Here is a 26,784-nt window from a genome sequence, read left to right as displayed (position 1 = left end):
ACTAACTTAGGTATTGAGCTACTTAAATCATACGGGTACACACAGATATGCAAACACCAAAAAATGGATGAAAATTACCCCCTTCCATCCGTTAATCCACCTGAGATAAAAACCAAATCTCTTACGTAAATTTTCACTTGCCCTAACTCCAGACCTGTTTTTGTTTTAAAGTAAATAAGTGTTTGAACTATAAACAAGTCGGAAACTGTTGTTTTGTTATTCCTTTAATGTGTTTTTAATATATCCACAAAATAAATAGCAGCTCGACTAAAATATAAAATTTTAAATGTTTTCACCGTAAAAAGACATTAACAAATATCACAATTGTCATATATGGCATTCTTCTTTAGATGATATTTACATAATTTAAATTTTACATTCTATCACAAGATAAAAACAAGATAAATGTACAACAGCTGAGACAAGTCATCCAAACAAGCAAACAAAGCCAGATTTAAGAATAGAAAGTAAATACAAGTAAATACAATTTCCGTGTAGGAAGCCAAACAAATATAGATCAGATCAGGCTAAAACGTTGATCAATTTTTATTGTTTTATAGTTTGTATCTTTTTTGTCATTATTGACTTGAATGGAGTAGGGTGTTAGGTTTTAACCTTTTTATAGTTATATCTGTTCTAGTGTAAACTATGAGTCTGTTAATCGCTAGAAATGAATTATATCCGGACAGCATCCTTGTCACGACAATACTCATGTAAGTACAGCATCCATACCATAACAGCACTTTTGTGAAGGCAGTATTTATATTATTGCGACTATCATAACATCACTTTTGTCAATACAGTATTCACGCCAACACCCCAGCATGAATATATTTATATACTTGTGTTGTTCTCATAAATAGTGACGTCATCAGCACGGACACTCAACTGGCTGGCCACGCCAAAGTTGCTGTAGGTGGATGTGGTGTCGTTGTACCTCTCTAAAACCTCATACAATAGCTGATACTGGGTCTGTGGATAACATATGGTATTGATTGCTCACAAAATACATCAGAAGTGATCATTTAATAGTGTACTGTTTACAGGTGTAAGTTGTAATGGTGTATTACCAGCGATGAAATGACCTGTGGCCGAATGACCTTGACACTGCCTACAACCAGAGGGACGGTCAAACACCTGTCGTGGTCCATCCTGTCCAGCAAGAGCGTGAGTACACAGAGAAGACCGCTCAGGTGGGCGCCGTCGCTGGGGATGAGAGTTGTTACCAGGTATAGAGGGGGGGGTGTTAAGTAGCAGGACTAGAGAGATCGAACTACACCTGAGTAATCGATCTAATATGGTTGTGATGGGGATATAATTTAACGTACACCATACCTGCACATATACAGGACACGACCATCTGAGTTAGCTGAATGGGACTGAACTTTCTTGGTGATCTTGAGCAGTTTCTTAACATCGAAAGCTGCTAGTGTCGTCTTTAAGTGAGTGAAAGTGTGCGCCCTCTGTAGGAATAAAGCGTCATAAATACTACCAGAACCAAATATAAACGTCAACATGCAACTTTGGAAATGTTCCATTGAGATTGACAAATCAATAGTTTGTGTAATTACTAGAAGACCTAATTCAAGTGGAATAACTCACGTCAAGTTCACTGTTGGATTGTCTGTCCATTGCTTGCACTGTTACCGTTTGTTGTTGACAAACATTATCAGCAGTAGCGGGCCCTACCGTAACTTCAAATGGAGAGCAATGTAGGGGCTCTGTGGGGTTGTCTGGTAGATAGTGACCTACATCCTACACCAGATAGTTAGAGGGGGACAAATGTTAACTGTAATCATGTCAACATTGAATATTATTTATGAAAATTTTGACAAAACCGATTCTTGTACAACAGTTTTTTTTCCATTTTATTCGTGTTATTATTAAATGAGGCTGTTAAATGAAGCCAGAATATTTTAAAGGAGAAGAAACAACGATCAATAAAAAAAAAAAGGTAGAAACAATGTGGCAAAAACTCGATTTTTATTAGGTGTCTTCGGACTTTATAGCTTTTTTCCCCATTAAACCTTTGTTAAATAAATACTGGAGATCATGTGTTTTAAAGTTAAGAGTATATACATTTTCCATTTCGTTCGGGGGTTGGGGATAGACTTTTTTCCCGGGGGGGGGGCACGCAAAGAGATGCTTGAAAGAAACAATGGGTGTGGTATTAAGACTGTACCGTGTGTTGTGATAAGACTGTACCGTGTGTGTTAAGACCTATACCGTTTCTAGTGTTAAGACTGTATCGTGTGTTGAGTTAAGACTGTACCGTGTGTGGTGTTAAGACTGTACCGTGTCTAGTGTTAAGACTGTACCGTGTGTGGTGTTAAGACTGTACCGTGTGCGCTGAAGACTCTCCGTGTAGTGCCAACACGACAGCCACCTTGTACTGAACGACCAGACGATAAAAGTCAACAACTGTAGAGGGGAGGGGTAACTGGGTCAGTATTTGATGGTTTTTCTTGCGGAAACTCTGAGGATAGAGATTGGTCGTAACATATTCTTTTACTGCAAGTCTTGGGAATATGGTAACACATGAAGTCATAAGCATTTATATACGTAAATGTCTATGTCTAATGTATTTCAAAGGTTGAAGAGAGTGGTAGACCTTACCGGCACTAGTACTGCATTAATGTAGTCATCCATATCTGTAGACCCTCGGGATATGCGAGCTCTGTATGTGTTGTCTAAAACACAAGTTGTGTTACATTATATAGAGACTGTCAGTACAAGTATTTTACATTATATAGAGACTGTCAACATGTAGGTTGTTGAGGGATACGTTTTTTTTTTAAATAAAGGAACAGACATGGTACAAAAATACAGAGGTGAAACAAAACAATCTTGGTTAAATGTTGGTTCATAAGTTGCAACATGAATGCTACAAACTAACTTGGTAAGATGGAGGTGTTTCTATTTTTACTCTCCAAGATTTCTGCATTTTGATACACTCCATTTTTGTCTGTAGTTTCATCTTTTGTTGTGACCAAGTGTTCACAGAGTCTGCATACAGTCTGAACATTTAGATCAGTTGGTTATTTGTGGTAGAAATAGTACTCTATTTAATTAAATATACAAAGCCGAAAAACCAAAATATAAAATTGAGGAAAGTTGAGAGTACGTTAGGAAAGGGGGGGGGGTGTCACTGGGACTATTTGCTCCTGAACTATTGCACGAAGAAAAACAAAAAACATTGTTTACCTGAAATTCTTTCTCCATCAAGGTCCTACCAGAGAGAACGTTGGTTTTTAAAAACTTGATTCTCTCTGTAATGTCGCGAGACGTCACAGTTGTTCCGATACAGAGCATGGCTACGTTTGCTGCCCTGTGTAGGAATTCGTACTGTTCCTGGAAGATGAAACTAACCCGTTTACTGACGCAGAATTTCTTATTTCTTATCCTAAGAACGTCTAATCGATATTGATCTGATTATAATTTAACACAAAATTAACAGCAATCTGTATCAACAAGACTTGCCTGTTTAAGTTTGATTAAATTTTTACCAACACAACACACAACTTACAGCCGTCTGTATCATCAAGACTCTGGCCTGTCTGAGTTTGATTAAAGTTTTATCAACACAACACACAACTTACAGCTGTCTGTATCATCAAGACTCTGGCTGCCTGAGTTTGATTAAAGTTTTACCAACACAACTTACAGCAGTCTGTATCATCAAGACTCTGGCCTGTCTGAGTTTGATTAAAGTTTTAAAGAAATCCATTCGTCCAGTGTCCTCAGCTTCTCTCATCGCGTGACGTAGAGCTATGAAGGTTCCAGTACGTCCCACTCCAGCACTGGTGATCAGATGCAAATAGTAAAATTAGATTTGTGTGTTGCAAATTAACAAACCGCAGTGCTGACATGTGTTAAAGGTGCCACTGACCATCTCTAAGCTCATACCTGCAGTGGACAACGATGGGTTTGGTGGTTTTCTCAGCTGAGACGATCTGTTCAAAGTCCACAAGTGCCCATGGGGTCAAGGGCACGCCCTGGTCTGGCCAGGACGTGAAGTGGAACTGTGTGAGAGGGTGGGGCGGCTGACCTTTCTGGAATTACAAAAAGTTTATCTTTACAATGGCGTGACAGATACACGGCCATTTTGTCGCTTGCTATACTATAGAGTAAACTGTTGACGTACCTGCTGAAGTTTAAGTTTTCTGATAGTGTAGTCAGCAAACACCTCTGTTGTTGTTAGTGTTACTGTGATGTTGCCGAACTGTAAGTCGTCTTCTTCTGGCCAGTACCTCTCACATTTCATCTGGTGATACAGTGTTGTGTGGTGTTATAACATGGTATGTACACATACACAAACAGTGAGAATCTAAAATCATCGTATGTTGTATGTATTCGTTAGTTGATCAACACTTAGTAATACAAATGACCAATGAATTATTGTATTTTTAAAAGTTGGATGCACCGTCTAACCTTTCCATCCTCCATGAGATTTGTTAACATGACCAACTTATCCGTCTTCTGCTCCCACAACATGCGAATAAAATCATTGAGGATAACTTTGTTTGGTCCTAAAACATAGGGAAATATTTTATTTTTAAAAACTACCACAACATGAGAATAAAATACTTTTGAATAACTGTGTTTGGTCCTAAAACATAGGGAATATTTTATTTTTACAAACTACCACAACATGAAAATAAAATCATCGAGGATAATTTTGTTTGGTCCTAAAACATAGGGAATATTTTATTATTTTTTTAATACCACAATATGCGAATAAAATCATTGAGGATAATTTTGTTTGGTTCTAAAACATAGGGAATATTTAAAAAAAAAACTACCACAACATGAGAATACAATAATTGTAGGATAACTTTGGTCCTAAACCATAGGGAATATTTTATTTTTTAAAAATACCTCAATATGCAAATAAAATCACCGAGTATAAATTTGTTTGGCCCTAAAACATAGGGAATATTTTATTTCACAATACAAGACAAATCAAATGGTTAAATACATTCAAGGTGAATGACTTCTTTGGTTCTAAATGTAAGAACATATTTTATTTTATAGCACAACAAATGATTAAAATAAAACAACGCAGAATACTTTTGTCTTGTACAAATACATGAAAATATTTCATTTTACCACACTTACAATCCAAATCTAAAACTATTCAATATAATTTTATCTTCTGGTATTTTACGACAATCTTTTCTTTCACGCTGGAACAATAATTGTAAAAGAGAAGATTGTTTTAAAATTAGTATTGATTAATTCCTTAAACGTTTCACTCACCTTGAGATGCAATAAATTTTTCATCACTTTTGTAACCCTGTTTGGATTAAACGAAAATTTAATGGGAACAAAAACCTCTTTATAATGCTATTCTTGTTAATATTTTGAGAAAAAAAAAGACAAATTATGTTTCGAATTTATTTCTACTATCATGAGCATTGTAAATGAAGTTTTAAATTTTTAAAAGAGGAGTAGTTATATACAAACTAGACTGCTAACTCGACAGTCTCGAGTTCGGATCCTGGGCTCGAGTCTGTAGCCGACCCTGAGTCCACCCAACTCTGATTGTTACCTGACTCACGTTAGGGCAATAAAAGCTATCACTCAGTATGCCGTGGTTTTTTAACTAAACAGATGGACTACGTCATCTGTCCAATGTGTCTTGGGCATTACCGTAACAGATAAGATGAAATGCAGCATATGGAACATCACAAGTTTCTGTTTAGTTTGAAAATAAACTTACGTCAACATATGAAGCGTTGATGTAATCTCCCTCGTTCTCATCCAGGTTGATCTCAAGATGTACTCTAGAGTGGTCGTCTGTCCAGTGGGGTAGACATATCTTTAGTGTGTGCATGAACATTATGTTTTAGTATTTACTAAATACCAATTGTGATTGAAAATATATAAACTTACATGCACAGATATTCTTAAATCTGTTTTTGTTTTTATTTAATTCACTTTGTCCGACTGAGGTAGACACATTTTCAGGCACTGGAATATTCTGTGGGGCACACATTATGTAAATAGGTAAGAAAAATATATTGTTAATTTATAGTTATACCTGTTGTTATATATATAAATATTAACACACACACACAAATAAACATATATATATATATACATATTATATATATATAAGTCCTAAAACTACATTTCTCTGTTAAACATCAACATTGACTATTTTACCTTGAACTGTTCCTGAAAGAATGTGCTGCTGTGTGTTTGGAGGAAGGTGTGTAGATTCTCTAAGGGTATAGACGTGTCTGCTTCAAGCGGCACTGTGTTCTGATACTCGTTGTTGTTGTTTGATTTGTGTTGAGATTTTGTCTGATTCGTTTTGTCAACTGCTTGTTTAGGTGCTAAAGAAGTACATTAAACAAATGTTATAGTTTATTTACAGAGATGCTAGTAGAGTTCAAATTTACATTGAAACCATATCTCACATATTAAGAGTAGACAGTGGATGTTACAAAAATGACTAATGCCAATTGTTAAATTGGGGGGGGGGGGGGGTTAAAAAGACTCCCTTTAAGGGCTAGCGATGAAGTAGAGGTCATTTGTTTCTTGGCCCAAGTATATGTAAGGATGATGTGGTCAGCACTATGCCCACCAGTGACCTCCTACAGTCACAAGCCCGAGCCGAGATCCGAACCCGAGACCTTTGGACTAGCAGCCAAATCTTTCACCATTTGATCACGCCGCCTCTAAGGGTTTATTAAAGTAAATAAAATGTGGCCAAGGAGGTAGCAGCATTCGCACATTTTATTTAATAATTTCTTAAATTCTAAAAGATTTAAATTAAAAAAAAAATCATTTTACGGCCAGTTTGACGAGAAAAATGTCAAAAACAAGTTTTTCATCCGTTTCAACAATCGTAATCAAATTTTTCATGTCAAACATAGCTGATGCCACTATTCATCACTTACGTGGTACTGGATATTGTGGTACTTGGGAGTCTGAAAACTCTTCATGTGTAGCTGCTGTAGCCGGGTGTGTTACATCATTGACATAAGGATTTTCATCTGCAGGACGGTGTTTGGATTTTCTTCTTCTATAACACAAGTTTGATGATGGAAAAACGTTTACACTTAAAAAAGATTCTCACACATAAATGAGATTTATTATATCAAATTTTATTTCAAAACGAATCTAAACTCCAACGTCGTTAAAGGGGAGTCCGGGGCGTTCAGAGTCACCGGGCCGCCCGGTCGCTAGCGGACGCGTCACACGACCGCCCTAGATCCGGTTTGTTGAATCTAGTCGTATCCCCGACCCCATGCGTTCAACAAATCAACGGATCCCAAGTGCTAAGGTAGTCGCTAGAAAACTCAAGGCGCCAAGCTGAGCCCTACTGCTAGTTTTGAATTTTGTTTATTGTAGAAGCCTGTCCATGCTTACTCTCAACAACTCCCATAAAGTTTTATGGTGATCGAATGAATTATGTAGGCATGCATAATAGATACACACACACATACACACACATACAGACACTCACACTTTCATTTTTATATTATAGATTTTAATGAAGCACTTACCTCCATAAGATAACACCAAGTATAACTATAACGATGACTATAACACCAGCAACGATGGGTGCTATTATTGCAGCTAGATTTATATCCTGATTCGCGTCATCCTGCTGTTTTGCTACAATGGCTAATAGGAAAAGTAAATTGTGTGCTTGGATTTCCAATGGCAATCACCCAATGGTCTATTAGACAATGGAGCCATAAAAAAAAACTAATTTAAAAATTAGTGATCGTGTTGATAAAGGTCATGATTGCTAAACGGAAAAGTCCCGAGTTCGAACCCCAGGGCAAATGAGGCTCGATAAATCTCCGAAATTAAACAACTGCTGCCTTGTAGTTTGTTCTTGCATGTACTAAGGTTATAGAAGCAAATATGCAGGAAATGCTTTGGGAGTCTCTGGCTAATCTGGGAATCTTCTAGACTGCAGCAGATGTGACAACCAGGTCAATGGGTAATGAGCGAGGTTTTGCTGTTTTAGAGAGCGGTTTAAGTAATTAAATAAATATACAGAACTACTACTTAATTTGTTATGACATGCCTAGATATCCACTATAATTATCATAGCTTTCAGAGTTATTTAATTTTTATAATTTTATTGTTTACAGGTAAGTCAGTAGTACTAAGATGATTGATCTCTACATCCCAAAAAACAAAACAAAAAATATAAAAAAAAATTAGCCCTTACAACCAATTAAGCTTAGTGTACTAACACTCGTGCCCATGTAAACAACTCACACAACTGACCTTGTTGACATGTTGGCAGCAGGTAACCATCAACACAACCACCAGCACATGCGCCGCTTGTAGCATTGCAAACCTCGACATCTACACAATGTCTACTGCAGTAATACTGGCAATTTTTGCCCCATCTTCCTTGTGAACATGCTGAAAAAAAATTACTCGATTATTCTTAACGAGCCGGCCCGCTGCATAACATACGCCGCTATTTAGTTGTTGTTTTATTTAATTTTCAGTAATTCATAATTTGTGAATTCGACAGTACCACTGCTGTCACTGAAAATATTTGCTTTAAAACACTATCAGTAAGTCTTTAAGGACGATAACCCCCCCCCCCCTCCTTTCCCCCAACCCATAACCCCCCCCCCATAAAAGCAGCCTCCTCTTAGCTACCTCCCCTAAGTTTAAAATAGTTTCAAACTAAATTATCTGCACCTAATAGCCGTCATTAAACCCGGCTCTACGATTGTAAACATTTAGCGTGAACCACAGCTCACCAGACTTCCTAGAGAGGTAGAGAGGGGACTGCAAGGCGCGCTTACAGCTTGTTTTCTAACGTCTACAAGAAGAGAATTATCCTAATATATAAAAGGCTGTGTGCGCTCTTCTCTCTCTCTGTCTGTCCGCAAAATATTTTCGCCGGACATCACGTCAGAATCGGCAGCGATATATGGAGAACTTTATACGGACTTTTGTTGAAAATAATATGTTAGATGTTTTAAATGTATAACCACAATTTTATTTAAAGAAGAAAAATAAAAAATAATGGCGTATTCTAATGTAGAGAAACAGTATTATTTATGCAACCGGAAAAGCATAATTAGATGTGAAAAAGAACGCATAAAACTGTGACGTCACTATTGCTTATACATTAACTAATGACGTCATCTGCCATGTTTAGAATAAAAAGAAATGAGCTATTTCATTCAAATTTGATTTAGATCTACGTACACTATGAAATGTATACAATACAATTTTTCCGGCCTAAACTCATAAAATTTATTTTATTTATTTGGATTCTAGATCTAGATATTCTAGATTCATCTATTCAAATAATACATTTCTATACTAAAGTATTTCAGGCCTTAATTACTTTATTGAAATCTTTGTTTATCTATGCAATTTGCTAATCTCTATAATATATAAAGCAAAGTTGTCGGGTGCCCGATAGGGCACTTCCCGGCGCCGCAGGCGCTTCAAATTTGGCAGGATCTTGCCTTGGGGCGACAGAACACGGGGGCCGGTTGGCCGAAAAGTCTACGATGATGGGGTCAAAACTGACCTCGACTGACCGGCGCCTTATATGAGCTATAAATCGAAAAAAAAATGTCCACGGAGGAGCCTCTTCATAACTCCTGAGGTCGTAGACCGACCCTCGGGCGAATTAATTAAGCATTAAAATTCTCAATGTTTTCGAAAGCCTAAGCAAAGCTGGGCAGCATGCCTAGTATATATAGATTGTCCACTTTCATATTGCCATTACCCAACCAACAAGAGTGAACTCCCTTAGTTTTTCTTTACATTTTCAAACGAATTACGATGTTTAATTTTTCACACACTGTTGGGCTCTAAAACTAATATCTTGAACACGACAGAACAAAGAAAGGTGAAACTATACTGGAGACTTGTCAGCGACTAATACAGCACAGAGCGTTAACTAGGGCACGTGTTCTGTGTTACAACATGTAGCAGATGAATTATGTTGTACCAGAAGTTTCAGTTATTACGTCCCTTGTTTAATTGTATTTAGTATCAAATATTTTTTAACATTCTACATAACCTGCAATCCTTTGTTGATTATCGTATGAACATGGTTTAGTTATTAAAGTTTTGTTATACCCGACACAAAAAACTTGTCATTTCAATACACCTTATACTGTGTTGGGAATAAGTCCGGTTGTCAGACATAATAATAAATTCACATACACACCTGTTATACAATGTTTGATAGCTTTGATAACAAAAGAGGCGTATATTACCTTCATTACATGTCAGTCCCTCAAAACCATCACCACAACCTCTGTTGCATGTACCATTTACTGGGTCACAAGATTTATCTCCCCCACAATGTGAACTACACGACATGGAACAGTTGATTCCCCATGTTCCAAAACCACAGGCTGAATACAAATTATAAACTTCATATACATTGTTGATTCAAAGAAATTAAAACTAAGCGTTTATATAAAATACAGTAAAAATATTTTGCAATATAACGCGCAATTCATTTCAAATTGACATTGGTACCGTGAGTACGACACTATGTCATTTGATTCAAGTATGGAGATAATTCTATATCTGCTTCTTAGAAGATATTTGCCAACAGAAGTATATTAGCTAAGTTCATCTGTCTTTTATTGACATCGCACGTACAAGTACACATGTCCATGTAAACAACTCACCTTGTTCACATGTTGGCTGTACATAACCATCAACACATCCACCGTAACATGCACCGTTCTTAATATCACAAAGCGAAGAGTGTACACAGTGTCTACTGCAGTTGTTCTGGCAGTTTTTACCCCATAATCCACGAGCACATTCTAAAACAAATAAAATAGTTTACAATTACACATTAAGAGGCTTTATTTGCATATTTACTTGATAAGATTTCCAAATAAGTCTTTAAATTCATTTTAAAGCTACTAAATAGCTGAACAATAGAAGGCTTTTATTACCTAGATCACACTGTACTCCTGTATACCCCTCATCACAACCATTGATACATGTACCATTTACTGGGTCACAAGATTTATCTCCCCCACAATGTGGACTACACGACATGGAACAGTTGATACCCCATGTTCCAGGATCACAACCTGTAAAGGAAATACTGTATTATATAGACTGTTTATAAATTAAATTTACTGCTGCTTCATACTCTAGTAGGCATTTTCAAGCCCTAACAGGTGACATTTAAGTAGTGTCATGTATCTAAAATTTTTACCTCGGATACATGTAGGTGTTTTAAACCCAGCCACACATCCCCCAACGCAGGCCCCTGTTATAGAGTCACATGACGTCATATCTAGACAGTTAATGCTGCAGGTGTTAGCACAGTCTACGTCCCATGTTCCTGGACTACATGCTGTAAGGAACGACAAGGTATTATTAAATATTAAATCTTGAGGAAAATGGATATTTATTTGAAACTCTTACTACAAAGCATGATTATAATAAGCTGTAAACTTTATATAAAATATGTGCGTATGATCCATCAAGTGAACATGTGTAGACATGACGAAGCAGGCTGCGTAATATAATGTATTCAATGCTTGTGTTTTAAAGCAGTTCAATCGAAATACATTTTAATGGAGCAACAAACGTTTTATTTTTCCAGGGAGAGCTTACTGACATGAAACGATGAAGGCAGCAATTCAAATTATAATGTTTGTGTCCAGCTAAAAGACAACAGTGTATTTAAATAAAAAATATTTATATTTATTAGTGTTTGTAAATTTAACAAACAAAAAAAGTTGCTTATGCCTTGAACAATCATCTATTTTCTTTGTAAAAACAAAAGAATGATTCTTACTATTTCAGATAAGAGAAAATGTGGAGTTCTCTAAAACTCGGGCGTCCTATACTGCTACTCACTTAGGCCCTCCCTTAATCTGCCACTCATTAAGCTAAATCCACTTTCATATATTACACATTTAATAGCTTATCATGCCTTTTTTCCTTGCAGATATTTGTTAGAGCTGGGTTTGCATACCGTGAGAATATCAACTATTTCCTGCACTAATACCTAAAACAACAATGGACATTTAAAGTACCACGTGACCATCTTACTTATTATAAGTTGTGATAAAACAAGGTGCCCGTGCAGATGAACAGTTGCGTATTACGTTTTCTACTGCCCAGATTTACATTAAGCTATTATTTCTCGATCAGTGTTTCTTCCAGACTTTTTTCTCTGGGAGGGGGGGGGGGGGAGGGCACTTGATAGTTTCGGGGGAGGGGGGGGGCGGACACTGGTAAAAGTATATTTTACTATATACATTCCATCTCATTCGGGGTGGGGGGGGGCGGAGCCCCCTCAAAGTGATGCCTGGAAGAAACTGTGTTCTCTATGACACTTGAATGAAGTATAACTAACAAAAGCAGACACACAGATAAAGCCAACGTACGTGTGAGACATCCCATCCCTGTATAACCTGCAGCACATCCTGAAGAACAAGTTCCTGTGTCTGTGAAGCAGGGCACGTCATTTCTACATCGACAGTCTTTGTTACATTCTAGGCCAAATTTGCCGGGTGGGCAGATCCAATCTGTTGTTTAAGTATAATAAAATTAAATCATATTTATAGAGTGAATAAAATCGTAATAAAATAGTATTTAGACTAAAATAACTATTCACAAATGTGCATTATATTACATCAACATTTATTTTAGATTCTCGTTATAAAAGAAAAATTATCTCTCAAGATAATATTATGCCACTATTTATCGAACTTTAAATAAAGTGTTGAGCTCTATATTGTAATAAATTGCCGAGGTGGGACTACGGTGTTTGGGCAACACAATGTCGTTTCATCTAATGTCCTCACATGAATGGCGTTTTTTTTTAAATTTTATGTCCATCTAAACAGGTTTACAAACTATTTAAAAGTAATTCTGCGTCATAACCTCTTGAAGTTCCTCTAATATTCGGATTTTGAGGTAAGTGTCATGTTTGAAACAAATCAGACCGGTAAAAGTGTGTAAGATTGCACTTGAAAGTTTCGACCATGAATTTAAAAAAAAGCGTACAAATATGGAGTGATGGTTTGAGATCCCAACAGGATTTATAAGAAAGGGGATAGCGTAGTCTGGCGGCAGCACGCACCCTTGCTAACTCGAAAGTCACAAGTTCGGAAATGTATTAAGACCATATTATTACGTCCCCTGACCAAACTGGCAAAAACAGCCTGGTGAAAACCTACGAGTCTAGCGATTGGTAAAATGTGTGAGAGAAATGCTTGATACCCCTGTTCTGTCTGTCTGGACAATGACCAATGTACAGTGTTTCTTTCAGACTTTTTTCTCCGTGGGGGGGGGGGGGGACACTGGTAAAAGTTTATAATTTCTATATAAATTATATTTCATTCCTGAGGGTGGGTGGGGTGGAAAAGTCGACGTGCATCGAGGGTGTGGTAGGTTATTTAAGAAAGAAACTCTGCCTATATATAAACCGGCACTGACCGTATGCCTCAACAAAAGAATTGGAACATTGGTCAAAACCATGGTTGTTATGAGGCAGAGGTGTCTGCTTGCCCCTATCCTATTTGGCAGTGTTATTTAAAATATGTATCTTCACACACTAGTTCTTCCCTTATGGGCAGTCATAAGGTAAAGTAACAAAATCTTCCCTTAAAAATAACGAATAGACATATGCATTACACATTTTTATAGTTGTATCGGCATTCGCTATGAAGCAGCGTTTACACGAAAACTTGTTTATAACACAAACTTTTTTAAAAATTTGTTTTTGTATCCGTTTTAAAATTTGATACTCTTACAAAAAAATTATGTTTTAAAAATATAGAACAATAATTTATATATAATTTGTTTGAAATTTTGCAAAGAAAAAGTACCATTGTGATAACATTTGAAATTTTAAGAACTTTTTACGAAATGTAATTTTTTTACCACTTTAAATTTTTCTCACAATGCAATCGTTTTAGTTCTGGCTATACATTTTAGTATTAGCTAGCTTGAGTTTTTCATAATTAAAAAAAAATGTCCATATAAAACTAGTAGGCCCTATAACATTTTTTTTGGATCGAATTCTTTCAAAATGTTTTTTATCACACACAGGCTCACATTCATATACTGTCTTATGGTGTTACCATACTAAGTTTTAAAGTCTAATAGGTTTGTTTCCGCTAACGGTCCATTATTATTTTGATGCTACTGTCTTCCTTAAGACAATATAAGACCTAAAAACCGACTAATGGAACAAAATAATTTTTAAAAATGTTGAAATTACGTTAAAGCGCTATTTAAAAAGTTATATATTAGGATATGGTCTATTAAATGATATATGCAGTTAAATGTGGTAGGCGTTGCTAAGATTTCTTTATATGACATTGTATGTTTGAGCATTTAAAAACGCTTCGTAAGCAAGAAACGTAATTCAATAAAGTGTTTCGAAGCTTCGTTATATATCTATTATACCAATATAAATTGTTTAATGCTAATGTGTTATTGGTGAAAGATACAAAGATTAAAATGGAAAATCTAACACATCTCTCTACGTAGTCATTAGGTTTTAGTTTGGCAATCTTAGGACATTACAGAAGAATCACAGATTTTCGGGGGAAAAAAGACTGAATAAATGCACCAATGAAGAGAAAGGTTTGGACGCTACTTCTATAGATGATGTAACAAAACTATTCTTACCTCCATAAGCTTCAAATTCACAAAAGTTGAGAATGTTATTAGCCTGCGATACTGTAACACTGGACACCTTGAGTTTATCAGATGCTACAGTATAAGTTAACTGTTGTAAAGTTCCATTTTCTGTGTAAGTTAGAACTGTTTGACCACTGACATCCCTGCTTACCAAGTTGAAGTGTTGAAGACGATCCAAGCAGCAAGCATTATATGCTTTAATTGAAAACAATATGTGTGTGAAAATTCTGCTCAAACTCATAATACAAAAATTTAAATAGATATTATTACTTGCATAAAAAAAATAGGAATTATTTTGTTTATTAAATAAAAAAAGAACAACAAATATTGGCGATAAATATATCACTGGGGTATGACTATTAGTACATTTGACACTCGTCTTACTCACTTTGGTTAGGACTTAAAGTGACGAATTGTGACGACGGAGCCGTGTGTTATAGAATGCGAGTCGTCACACTTACGCATTTAACACGAAGGCTTTAAAACTTAATTTGAGCTGTTTTTTGGATATTAATGGCGGTTTTGTGAGTTTTTGAAATTATTTAAACATGAAGTTGTTCAGAATATACTTAATTCACATTAAAACTGCAGTTTCGCCACTGTATTTTGGAGCAGGTGAGGGGGGAGGGATGGAGTGGGGGCATATAAGAGAGGCCCAACCTCTATTACCCCCTCCCCCCCCTACCTTCTTCTGCTTCAAGAATTTTAATTGATATAGAAAAATAAACCGGGAGTGATCTCCCCTAAAATTTCTCGAATATTAGTACATAACACTAATGGCAACTCGGGATATATACATGACTTTTAATCAATTTTTAATTACTTACATTTTTCAAAATAAAAAAGAATCTCGTAGAAAAATGAATTGCTCACCAAGTGAACGCCAAACAATTTGTGTATAATAGTGCGGAATATTATTAGTACTTTATAAATTCACATGCGTTTTTTTAAAATATCGGAAATAGCGTAAATTGCTACTTCCGATCGACGGAAATTACTCAAGATTTGACATTTTGACAAATTTTGACAAATTTTGACAAATTAACTTATATGTGAAATTTCATTTATCTATTTGAAATAGTAGTCAAGTTATAGGCTTTTGAAAAATGAAAAAAGAGCATAAGTTCCACCGTTAATCGAAAATCGCTGAAAAGTTGATACAGAACTTCAAATTTGATATAATACTTGGGTATAAAATTTCATCAACATAACTGTAACGGTACTCAAGTTATCGTATTAACAGACACACACAGATACACAGACACACAGATATGCACACACACACACACACACACACAAACACACACACAGACAAAGTGCAGTTTTTCAGACTCTATAACGCTTAGAAAGATTACATTTTGATATATCTGCATTTATTATTTTTGCCCGATTAAAATAAGTTCTGTATACTTCGTATATGATGAAGTACTGAGAGTTAATTCGATGAAAATTGTCAAAATTTCATGTGATAATTGTGCACAAAAAGACAATGATTCCTCTATACTCTGTATAAAAGAAACTAAAAGTCGAGTGCTCGACACAAACACAAACACACAAACACACGGACACACAAACATACACGCACACAAACACAACCAGAAACACATACACACACACGTACACATTAGCACATACGCATGCACGCACGCACACACAGAAAATTATATATATATATATATATATATATATATGTGTGTGTGTGTGTGTATATATATATATATACATATAATATATATTGCGATGTCCTAATGTAAAAAAAGAAATGTTAACGCAGATATGCATATATTTTTTTTAAAATTATTAAAGATCACTACATCTTGCAACGCTAAATAAACCGGGAGTGATCTACACTTAACTTTCTTGAATATTCTTTAATTATATAACACTACGGTGGATGGCAAGTCGGGATATAGACAATAATTTAAATCCCTTTTTAATTACTTAATTTTTTTAAATAGAATAGAATCTCGTAGAAAAAAGAATTGCACACCAAGTGAACGCTAAATAAATTGTGTATAATAATGCGGAATATTACTAGTACTTTATAAATTCACATGCTTTTTTGAGAAATTAGAAATAGCCTAAATTGCTAACTCCGGTCAACGGAAATTACTCAAAATTTTACAGAAGGTAGAGAATTAGATCTTTTACCTATACGGAAAATTTCATTTATCTATCTGAAACAGTACTCAAGGTATAGGCTTTTGAAAAATTGAAAGTAAAATAAGTTCTACTTCTGGTTTTCGGAAATCCCTGGAAAGTTGAAAGGGATCTACAAATTCGATATAATACTTATATATGAAATTTCATTAACCTAGCTGTAACGGCATTCAAGCTATCGTGTTTACAGACTCACACACACACACATACACTTACACACACATACATACGTACAAGATTGCAAAACTATTTTTTTTCCAACTTAGGGAGGTGTATAACGTCGAGATTTGCAAAAATCAGGGTTTTTTTTTTTTGCACGATTACAAGACTTTCTCTATACTTTGTATATACAAGAAAGTGTAATGTTACATAACATCTCCTTAGGCCACAACACCTCTACATATGATTTAGGCTTTGCACCCAAACCACCCCCCACCCCCCGCGACCAAATTCAATACAACAAAAATGTTGAGGGAATCGCGTCGTTTTAAATACTAATGTTACAATTTTAAAACTGTATTTATTTTTGAATACAAATAAATGATTGCAGTAGTTTTTATTAAAATTCTAGATGGATTGAGTTTGGTGAGTAAATTATTCCAATATATTTGACCTTAGGTCTAAACTCTTTGTATTTCTATTCCTTTGAAGTTTATCATTAAAGCTATCACCCTTTAATTATGAGGTCGGTTTTAATATAACTTAACAAACTTCTATTTAAACGTAAATACCCATGTGTCTCGAAACATGTGCAACATACGCACTAATGAACTTCATTTTACTTACCTGCAAGTATTGTTTATAACAGCCAATCTAACCACCCCCACTTTGCTTTTATATATATATATATATATATATATATATATATATATATATATATATATATATATATATATATATATATATATATATATATATAATGTTTGTTTCTAGATCTATATCTAAAACTGTAATATAAGCCACCAGGTAGAGTGACATTTCTTCCATCATCGGTATAGAAGCTTTGTCTTCGTCACGCATTGAAGATTATTATTGATTTTTAAAAAATATTCAATATCAGATATGTTCGGGAAAACGTAGCATTATTAGGTGATATAGATCATTATTTAAATGGAATAAGTATAATATTAGAAGTTTTGAGATAGCGAATACATTCAGTGGACGTCCAGACAAGAGAATGTGGCGGGGACAGGAAGGTACAGCTTAGCGGATTTATACATTACGATATCTATAGTTTTAAAATTAGTAGCTTTGTGGTAAACGATGGGGGGTGCAATCGAAATCTTGAGGGGGGGGGGGGGGGGAGGGTGCAAATCGAAAAGTTTGTTCCCGGGCGCCGGGAAGGGTCGCTACGCCTCTGACAAAAATACATGTATATAGAGATCTTGAATTTTAATATTTAAAAATTGGTAAGCAATTTACTAAACATCCCGAAATTCTCGAGCTCAATTCGAAATGTACATTATGAGTCCACCCACATTTGGAGGGTAGGAGACTGAGTTTGGGGAAGGTATTGGTGGCTGGGAATAGTCCTGATCACCCACTACCCCTCCCACAAATGCTAACAAATGCAAGTTGTTAATACTTTAGTAATAAAATTACAACATAATTATAATAAAAAATACAATGTCACTACTTACGGCTGTTAGATAGTACGTTATATCTGCTGTACAAGACATATCTGTTGACTAAATATTCTTTGTCAAACCGTACCGTCCAGTAGTGGTACTCATATGTTCCAGCACTGTGGATGCATGAGCCACCATACCAGTCAGGATTTCTGTTACCATCTACAGCGTTGCTTGGTTGTGATCCACTAAAATAGCTATCTTGTGTAGCAGTTTGTTTTAGTGCTATATTTCGACCTGCAGATAAGTAATTATAATGAAATAGATTTGAAAAGTTTTATATTAAATTGATTCGATTAATAATTTTTTGCTAAAATGTGTATTAACACACACATGATTGTGTTTATTGATGATGCAGTTTCCTATAGGATAATGTACAAATATTAATTATTGTCTATCGTAAAAAGAATAATGTATAATAAAATAATATTTTGTTTCCATTATAAATAAACTCACCCCCGTTAACATACAGAGAACATAAATCTTGAAGATTTGTTATATTTATACTTCTTATCATAGAAATATTCGGACTGCGTATTTCAATTGTCGTGTTGCTTATTGTAAAAACTTGCAGTGGTTCCACGTTTCCATTATTAATTCGGATTGAAACCTCTTGAGTGGTTTTGTTTTCTGTATTTAAAAAATAAAAATAGCATAATTATTGTGAGACTGAAAAAGTTAAAAAGTGGATTTTGCCTTGATTTTTCTTAATATCTCGGAAAACAAATTAAGAACAAATTTATGGAGCAGAAGAATCAACATTAATGCACATTATATGTCTTTCTACAATTTAATATTATTTATTTATTATTTTAGAATTTTAAAATATACTTAAATTATTTATACAATGCAAAGAAAAAGTATTAATTACGAAATTTAAATAAAAAGATAACCTTTTGGGTAAAAACGTAACCAAAGAAATGTGAAGGGATTCGAAACGTTCCAAGTCACTTCAAAGTTTGTGTTGCCAGATTTTACGTTACATTGGCTGTCATCTGTCACACTTAATAAAGCATTATATGGTGACGTTTGTACTGTGTAAACTGTGGCCAGATTCTCTAAAAAATGTAAGCAAAAATTTACATTAAACATATGACACATTTTGTAGGCATGATTAACTACATTTTATCAGTACAAAGATAAAGCAAATATTCATGTGAACAATACATAAAATGGTATTTAGGGTGAGAGAACCAATGTAATGCATTTTTACTTCATCTCGAATACGAAGAATAGAGAAAATATTGTTATCGTGAAAAAAATCGAGATTTTTGCAAGTTGTAGACCTCCTGAGTCGGAAAAACATAATTTTGCAATCTCGTCCGTATGTCTGTGTGTGTATGTGTGTGTGTATATCTGTGAACACGATAATTTGAGTACCGATATAGCTACAAGTATTATATCAAATGTGTAGTTCTTTATCAACTTTTCAGCGATTTCCAGTAACCGTAAGTGGAACTTATTCTATTTTCAATTTCTCAAAAGCCTATAACTTGAGTACTATTTCAGATAGATAATGAAATTTCGCAAGTAAGTAAAAGATCTAATTCTCTGCCTTTGTCGAAGTTTGAGTAATTTCCGTCGAACGGAAGTATTAATTTACGCTATTTCCGATTTCTAAAAAAAAAAACGAATGTGAATTTATAAAGTACTAATAATATTCCGCACTATTATACACATATTGTTTGGCGTTCACTTGGTGAGCAATTCTTTTTTTTTGTACGAGATTTTATTCTATTTTAAAAAGTTTAAGTAATTAAAAATGGATTAAAAATCATATTTATATCCTGAGGTGCCATCCTACGTAATGTTATATAAGAATATTCGAGAAAGTTTAGGGGAGATCACTCCGGCTTTATTAAAAGATATGCTTGATTCATTAGTTTGAGCTTGAACTCTCGAGAAAATTATATTTAACAGAAAATTCAGGAAACGGTAATATAAGAAATGGGCTACTGTGTTTAAATAAGATATTACCCAAGATAATGATACGGCAGTCCAAACCATCCACCAAACACTTGACTGTATTAATAAACTTATTTTACTTACGATATTGACAAGACGGACCAAACCATTCACTTAAACAACTGGCACCATCAGCACAAGTTCCATCAGGTAAACAATTGTTGTCGGTACATCGACACAAAAACTGTTGGTTGCTGCCAAACCACAGGTCGGCTCCAGCTGTAAAGGATAAATCTTTTCATTAGAGAGATTCTAGTAATTCAGTTATTGGCTGCTTTTGTGTAATTTTTTTATATGTACTTATTGCAACACCAGATCTACAGCGAGTCAGAAGATTGCCAAAGGGGTTAGGGGACAAACGGTCTCAGACAAATTATCTCAAGAAATTAATTTACTGCAAAAGCCTATTTAGAATTGTTTAAAAACAAAACACCAAAGATGATAAATCGTTTTGGCATAAGACTAATCATTTTTTGACTGCTTTTTAAATTGCTATTTGTACAATTATACACACACGTTAAATAATGATGATACCGAGACTGAAACTGATGACCTAATCATTTTATTTTTCACTTCATTTTATCAGTAATTTAATGTAGTAAACTTTCATCTTTTTAATATTCAATGTTAAATTAGTTATTTGTTTACGTTTAAAAAAAATGAAATCCATTTTCAATATAACTGTTCTTGATTTTATTTATTTATTTAGTAATAAAAATCCGCTTACAATATCAATTTTCGAAACATTTACAAATCTTCAAATATTTGCTTACGAATAATTGAATTAGAAAATGTTATACATAAAACTGCACACATAATTACTTTTTATATACCGTTTGAATCGTGTGATTAATTTTAAAAAAATTACAATACAGAAACAAATACAACTGATGTGGCACCTCTATTTAAATTTACTTATGAGCAAACTGCGTAGTGGTATGGAAATTTTGACAAGATCAACAACGTCATCACGATGAAGAAGTAATATTCTTACAGTTTGGGCGATAGTGATTACGATTACAAATTATATGAAACAGTTACAACTCCCCTCCCCCATGGACCACTCTGTAAAAAAATATTGTCATAATACCACTGCTACTTATTTAAATCTATTTCTGTAATATATATTTGCGTAATATATATTTGTGAAATATATACGTATGTTTAGAACAGTCATCTAAAAACTGACGCTATGTTCACTCTGAGTTGGTTATCTCCCCCCCCCCCCCCACATCTCACCACTACAATTGTGTAGAGCGACATTAATGTCACACCTAGGTATACACTGGGTTGGATAATTGACCTAAAGTGAACGGACAGGGGTGAATAAAGTTGAAACCACCACCCCCCCCCAACCCACCCCGAACTGATCTGTTAAGTACATGAAGAAAAACGCGTAATGATGTACCAAAGTACCATGCCGCCAGAAAATTAGCTTTTTAAACGTAAAACTCTGTGTGAATATTGTTTTTGCAATAACCAGTAAAAAGGTGTGTGAGCAATACAGTAATCTAATCCATACCTATCACTATGTTAAAAAATGTTCTTTAAAGAACACAAAGAAGCAGTACTTAATTAGAAATATATGATATGAACTAAAAAAACGATATTAATTAAATGTAGGCTGTTATTCCGAATGTTTTTATGATATCTAAAAGCGTATTTTTATACCAACCCTGATTTTTAAAACTTTCATTATGCTGTAATACTTTAGCATTTATGATAACAATATATTAAAATTTGATTATGGACAAAAACATTTTGTAAACACGAATAGTGTTTAGCAATTTCATTGTAATCTAAAGTAATTATTTATTTGTTTTGACAGTTATAATTGAATGTGTAGATATATACATATTTATATTAAGAGAGTGATTATTTCCCCTATTTCACTTGTCTTAAATAATTTCCCATGAATTATTATGTAAGAAATTTTTTTTTACAAGAATTACAAAACAGATTGTGTTACGTTCATTGTTTTTGGTTGTAGAGTTTGTATGTACATATATATATATATATTTTGTTTAGATTGATGCAATTTTTGTTTTGTCGGCCTACATTGTGTGTTTTTTCTTATTTCTTTAGAGTGCTACTTTCAATTTATTTTACATCATAGCGAAGTAATGACATACAGCTAGTAATAATTATATATATATATATATATATATATATATATATATATATATATAATACACGTATATAGAACGTGTTAAAAATTCGGCGCCTTTTTTTGCTCTTTTCGTTCCCCGTACAACGAAAACCTTGATACGCCTCTGTTGCTACCCCTTTTATATGTGGTAGATATAGATAGTTAGAGAAGTAATTTCTTTAAACATATTTTTATAAATACATACCAGTTTCCGTAAATAACTGGAAAATTAACACCAACGATACCAACGTTCCATGAAATACAACAAACATGCCTGTAATAAAGAAAAAAACAACAACTTTGTTCTGGGAGGCTTATTCGCGTTTACAAGCAACCCCATTACTAGTGTATGTGTTTACTGTAACTCTTTGAGAAATATTAACTGGATCACTAACATAATAATACATATCCAGCAAATAAAATTAATCCATAGAATGTGCTATTTTTTATTATCATTTAAAAAAAAATCATCATGAAATTACAAGGTTACAAAAAATAACTTCTTGGAAATGACGATCTATATCGAAGTTTCCACAAATTTGCTTAGTAACTCTCATATGTGACAGCTGCTCACAACGTTTGATACCAATTAAATTAATGTTTTGTAATGAGAGTTATAAGTTCCAAACATCCGTTTTATAAAGCTGCAAACCCGATTTATAAAACCTACTAAGATCTATGCATAATAGTAAATATTATAATATAATAAGTATACTAAAATATCTAAGATTCTTGCTGGATCTAAATGACTAAACAATTTACCTGTTGATGTAGAAGACAAAATGGCAGATGTTTTGCCTCCACTGGATATTCTTATTTGCCTAATTAAACTTCCTAGCTGTGAAATGAATAACGCGTTGATCCATAGATCTACTTGTTTTATTGACAAAAATAAATAGAACGTATCGTGCTTCAAAATGAAAAGAACAGCACACATAAAACACTGAAGCACAGTTATACATTCGACTATTGAATTCGACTATTGAATTCGACTATTGAATTGCATTTGTTTAAATTAACTGTATGAATTAATTAATGTTTATATTTAACACAGACACATGTAAATATCACAAAAACTTTTACAACTAAACTATAATTAAAAATAGCTGACCTAAATTGAAACCGGTAATTTCTCCATAACACAGGACGCAACCTTGCCAGGCCACATTTGGTCCATTAAAATATTGTGCGCGACAATTTTAGACAGTGTATAATATCCGCCTCCCACCTTCCAAATACTTGCATTTGAAGTTATTCCCCTTCCTGGGAGGAAGCATAAAACTGGTTTGTATTGCGTGTAGGCCGTCGCTGCTACACAAGCGTGTAGGTCAATGAAGCCTAACCAAAACCTGTTCAATTGCAATATCGTACAGTATGATTAAACTCAGCTAAATTAAGTGGCGAAGCTATCGTAAAGCTAGAGTAAGCAAGGCATAGGGGCCCAAGGCACTTAGGGGCCCTCTTTTTCTTCTTAAAAAAAGTTAATAAATTTTAATATTTTTATTATACAAACAATTTCAAAAAGAAAATGGAAATCAAGTTGTTTATTTTCAACTGTAGAAATGATTAAAAATAAAAAAAAAAGGCCCCAAGTCCTATCATAGTGTACAGGCAGTGGCATTCAGGGTGTGTGTGTGTGTGTGTGTGGCAGGGTGTGTTGGCGTCGAATAGGTCCCACCCGTATTAATAACACCACAGGCGCTGAATGTGGGGGAGGGGGTGGCGTCGATAAGGAACCACCCCGTATTAATAAGACCACAGTAGCTGAATGTGGAGAGGGGGGGGGGGGTCGTCGATAAGGAACCACCCCGTATTAATAAGACCACAAGCGCTGCCGCCGTTTTGGAAGCAATTCAGAGAATCAGCCTATACAATTTAAATGTGAGATACGACATCCGGCACCCGTACATTTTCACGTATCGCTAAAAACCTCAACTGAGTGGGAAACTCCCTACCCCACCACCACCACGCAGAAACCTGCATCTCCCTCCTGTCTCCTTTATATATACGACTAGGTCGCAGCAATGGGGACGGGTATGCCAGTTCTGTATAAAACTTCTTTAACATTCGATGGTGATAATGGAGAGTTTGATGTCTATGATGGGATTTTTAAATTTGATTATTTGGATATTATGATGATGTTATGAAACAAATTGTAAATATGCCTTTTGGTTCAGTAACTTGGACAATTAGATCTCAAGAAGCCCATTAATAATTTTGCAAACTTAAAAGCATGAAAAAGAAATCAAATCTAAATAAATTATGATACAATTTTCCAAAATTGTGTTTGGTTAGTTGTTGCAAGGTCGGCTGTCCCCCTGAGCCTTTACTGAAGGCGTAACTCTCCCCCCACCACCTCCCCCCCAACAATTTTGCATTTTCGGTGGGCTGTCACCCATCTCTTCCTAATCTTTTAGTATTTTAACTGGATAAAACATAGTTTTGACAGTACATTTTACAATTTTTCGTCATGGTGTCACGACTAAATGGTGTTAATGGATGTGGACCGCACCTTTGCCTAGTGACCCCATATATCTTTCATTAGGGTGCAGTACATAATAATACAGTACAGTTTAAATACACAACCAGGACATAAATAAAATTATATTATTTAAAACTCCTCCCTCGTGAGTAGCAATCAGTGTTTCTTCCAGGCATCTCTTCAGGGGGGAGGGAGGCAGAACCCCCCTCCCGAAGAGAGTCTACCCCCCTACCCCCCGAACAAAATGGAATTGATATAGAAAGTATATACTTTTAATAGTGTCCCGTCTCCCCGGAAATTTTAGTCCGCCCGCACCCCCCCCCCAAATTTCAAGTGCTCCCCCCCCCCCGAGAAAACAAGTCTGGAAGAAACACTGGTAGCAATGTTTAACTCAGTCAGTTGTAGCCTAACGGGTGACGAAGGGGCCCATTGATAATTTTTGCATAGGGGCCCGAAAATCCTAGCTACGCCACTGGCTAAATTGTGTACTGTTAAACACTGGTACATTTATGTTTAGTAAAGTAATGTATATCTATAATCATTAAAGTTGAATACTGCTATATTACAAAGGTGTTCAATTAGCTATTTGCTAATATTTTTACTGCTGTAATGTAACCAATCTATCAGAATTTGGTAATGGCAGGAAACAGTTGTTAACAAGAAACGTTTTAAAACGTTAATACACTTTTTGTTGTAACACCAAAACTAACAATTGCTCGACCATTGACACGTTGACAATTTAGTCTAACCCCAACACCATCGATCGTCAATTAGCGTCACCGTTTATTAAAAATGATACCAAAGGGAAATCACTAGGTTGTTACACGAAACTTAATGTACTAACAGATATCGTTGTAAAACATTGTTTGACTAGTTTGTTCTTCTATTGACTGCACGTTTGTTTTCACAAAATAAGGCCATAGTATTCAATCCGTGACGATTTACCCCACATAAGGAAGTTATGGTGAAGATAAAGTTTGTTTACAAAAATATAACAAAAAATAAAAGACGGCAGTATGGGGTGGATCTGGTGAATCAGCATGGGCTAGTTGACACTATCTTTCACTGTTAACAAATATATTGGGGAGGTAGTGATGAGGGTGTAAAATTGTGATAATCATACAATTTAAAGTATGATGTATATAAACAGTCAGACCTCTACCTGATATGACGACACATGAGTTACAATCTGTGTGCACGTGAAATGGGGTGGTAGGAATCTTTCAATACTTGGTCAACCTTAAAGGCGAAACTTGCGTACATTTAAAAATGTCTGATTACGTTTTTTCCTCTTTAATTCTCTCCTCAGCGAGTTATTGGAATAATTCATCACCCAAATCGTTAAAAATGGTGTGAATAACAATTCTTAAAATTAGCATGATATGTGTCTAGATTAAGTAGATTAAGTCAAATATCTGTACAACCAGCTGATACTATACTTCGAGATAGTGTTGACATTGCTAGCTGTGTAACCACACGAGGTTGAATACTGATCCGAATGTTATTGGCTATTCTCTACACATAGGTTTGTGGGGCCGTCAAGCTTCCATACAAAGTTAAGCAAGCCAAGGGTGTAATGTAGATACGCCGGGATACACTTACACTGCTCGGCCTCTGTCATACGCGAATATTTGTTTGGGCGTCACGCTCCGGTACACAGGAACATCTCTCAATAGTGAAACATACGAGTTATATATACCTCTCTAGGTGATTAAATCAACAACTTGACAGTTCGGAGGGCGAGACTAGGAAGC

General features: G+C 34.9%; 1 protein-coding gene across 1 annotated transcript; it reads right to left on the bottom strand.

Moving 5' to 3' along the window:
* Window positions 1-227: 227 nt before the first annotated feature.
* LOC131949126 (receptor-type tyrosine-protein phosphatase T-like) lies at window positions 228-23,522 on the bottom strand. The gene is made up of 31 exons (XM_059310894.1): window positions 23,311-23,522; window positions 22,754-22,822; window positions 20,484-20,618; window positions 19,328-19,492; window positions 18,891-19,064; window positions 18,447-18,671; window positions 14,635-14,841; window positions 12,381-12,521; window positions 11,198-11,338; window positions 10,929-11,069; window positions 10,653-10,793; window positions 10,230-10,370; window positions 8,257-8,397; window positions 7,518-7,638; window positions 6,909-7,033; window positions 6,169-6,341; window positions 5,896-5,983; window positions 5,723-5,799; window positions 5,260-5,296; window positions 4,432-4,529; window positions 4,145-4,264; window positions 3,907-4,052; window positions 3,665-3,800; window positions 3,205-3,351; window positions 2,897-3,017; window positions 2,617-2,690; window positions 2,342-2,476; window positions 1,603-1,755; window positions 1,336-1,463; window positions 1,071-1,206; window positions 228-972 (listed from the first exon to the last, which is right to left on the bottom strand). The coding sequence occupies exons 1-31, from the start codon at window positions 23,483-23,485 to the stop codon at window positions 835-837; spliced, it is 4,149 nt and encodes a 1,382-aa protein (XP_059166877.1). The 5' UTR covers window positions 23,486-23,522; the 3' UTR covers window positions 228-834.
* Between the last annotated feature and the right edge of the window lie 3,262 nt (window positions 23,523-26,784).

The sequence above is a fragment of the Physella acuta genome, unplaced genomic scaffold, assembly GCF_028476545.2.
Source record: "Physella acuta isolate Inbredline_101_S28 unplaced genomic scaffold, ASM2847654v3 ptg000061l, whole genome shotgun sequence".
Classification (NCBI taxonomy): Eukaryota; Metazoa; Mollusca; class Gastropoda; family Physidae; genus Physella; species Physella acuta.
This window is presented reverse-complemented; position numbering and strand designations above follow the sequence as displayed.

Coding starts and splice junctions, on each gene's coding strand:
- LOC131949126 (XM_059310894.1), bottom strand. CDS start 23,485: ATGTGTGCTGTTCTTTTCATTTTGAAGCACGATACGTTCTATTTATTT. Junction 19,065..19,327: donor GTTACGTTTTTACCCAAAAG/GTTATCTTTTTA, acceptor TTTTAAATACAG/AAAACAAAACCACTCAAGAG. Junction 11,070..11,197: donor AACACCTACATGTATCCGAG/GTAAAAATTTTA, acceptor TTTCCTTTACAG/GTTGTGATCCTGGAACATGG.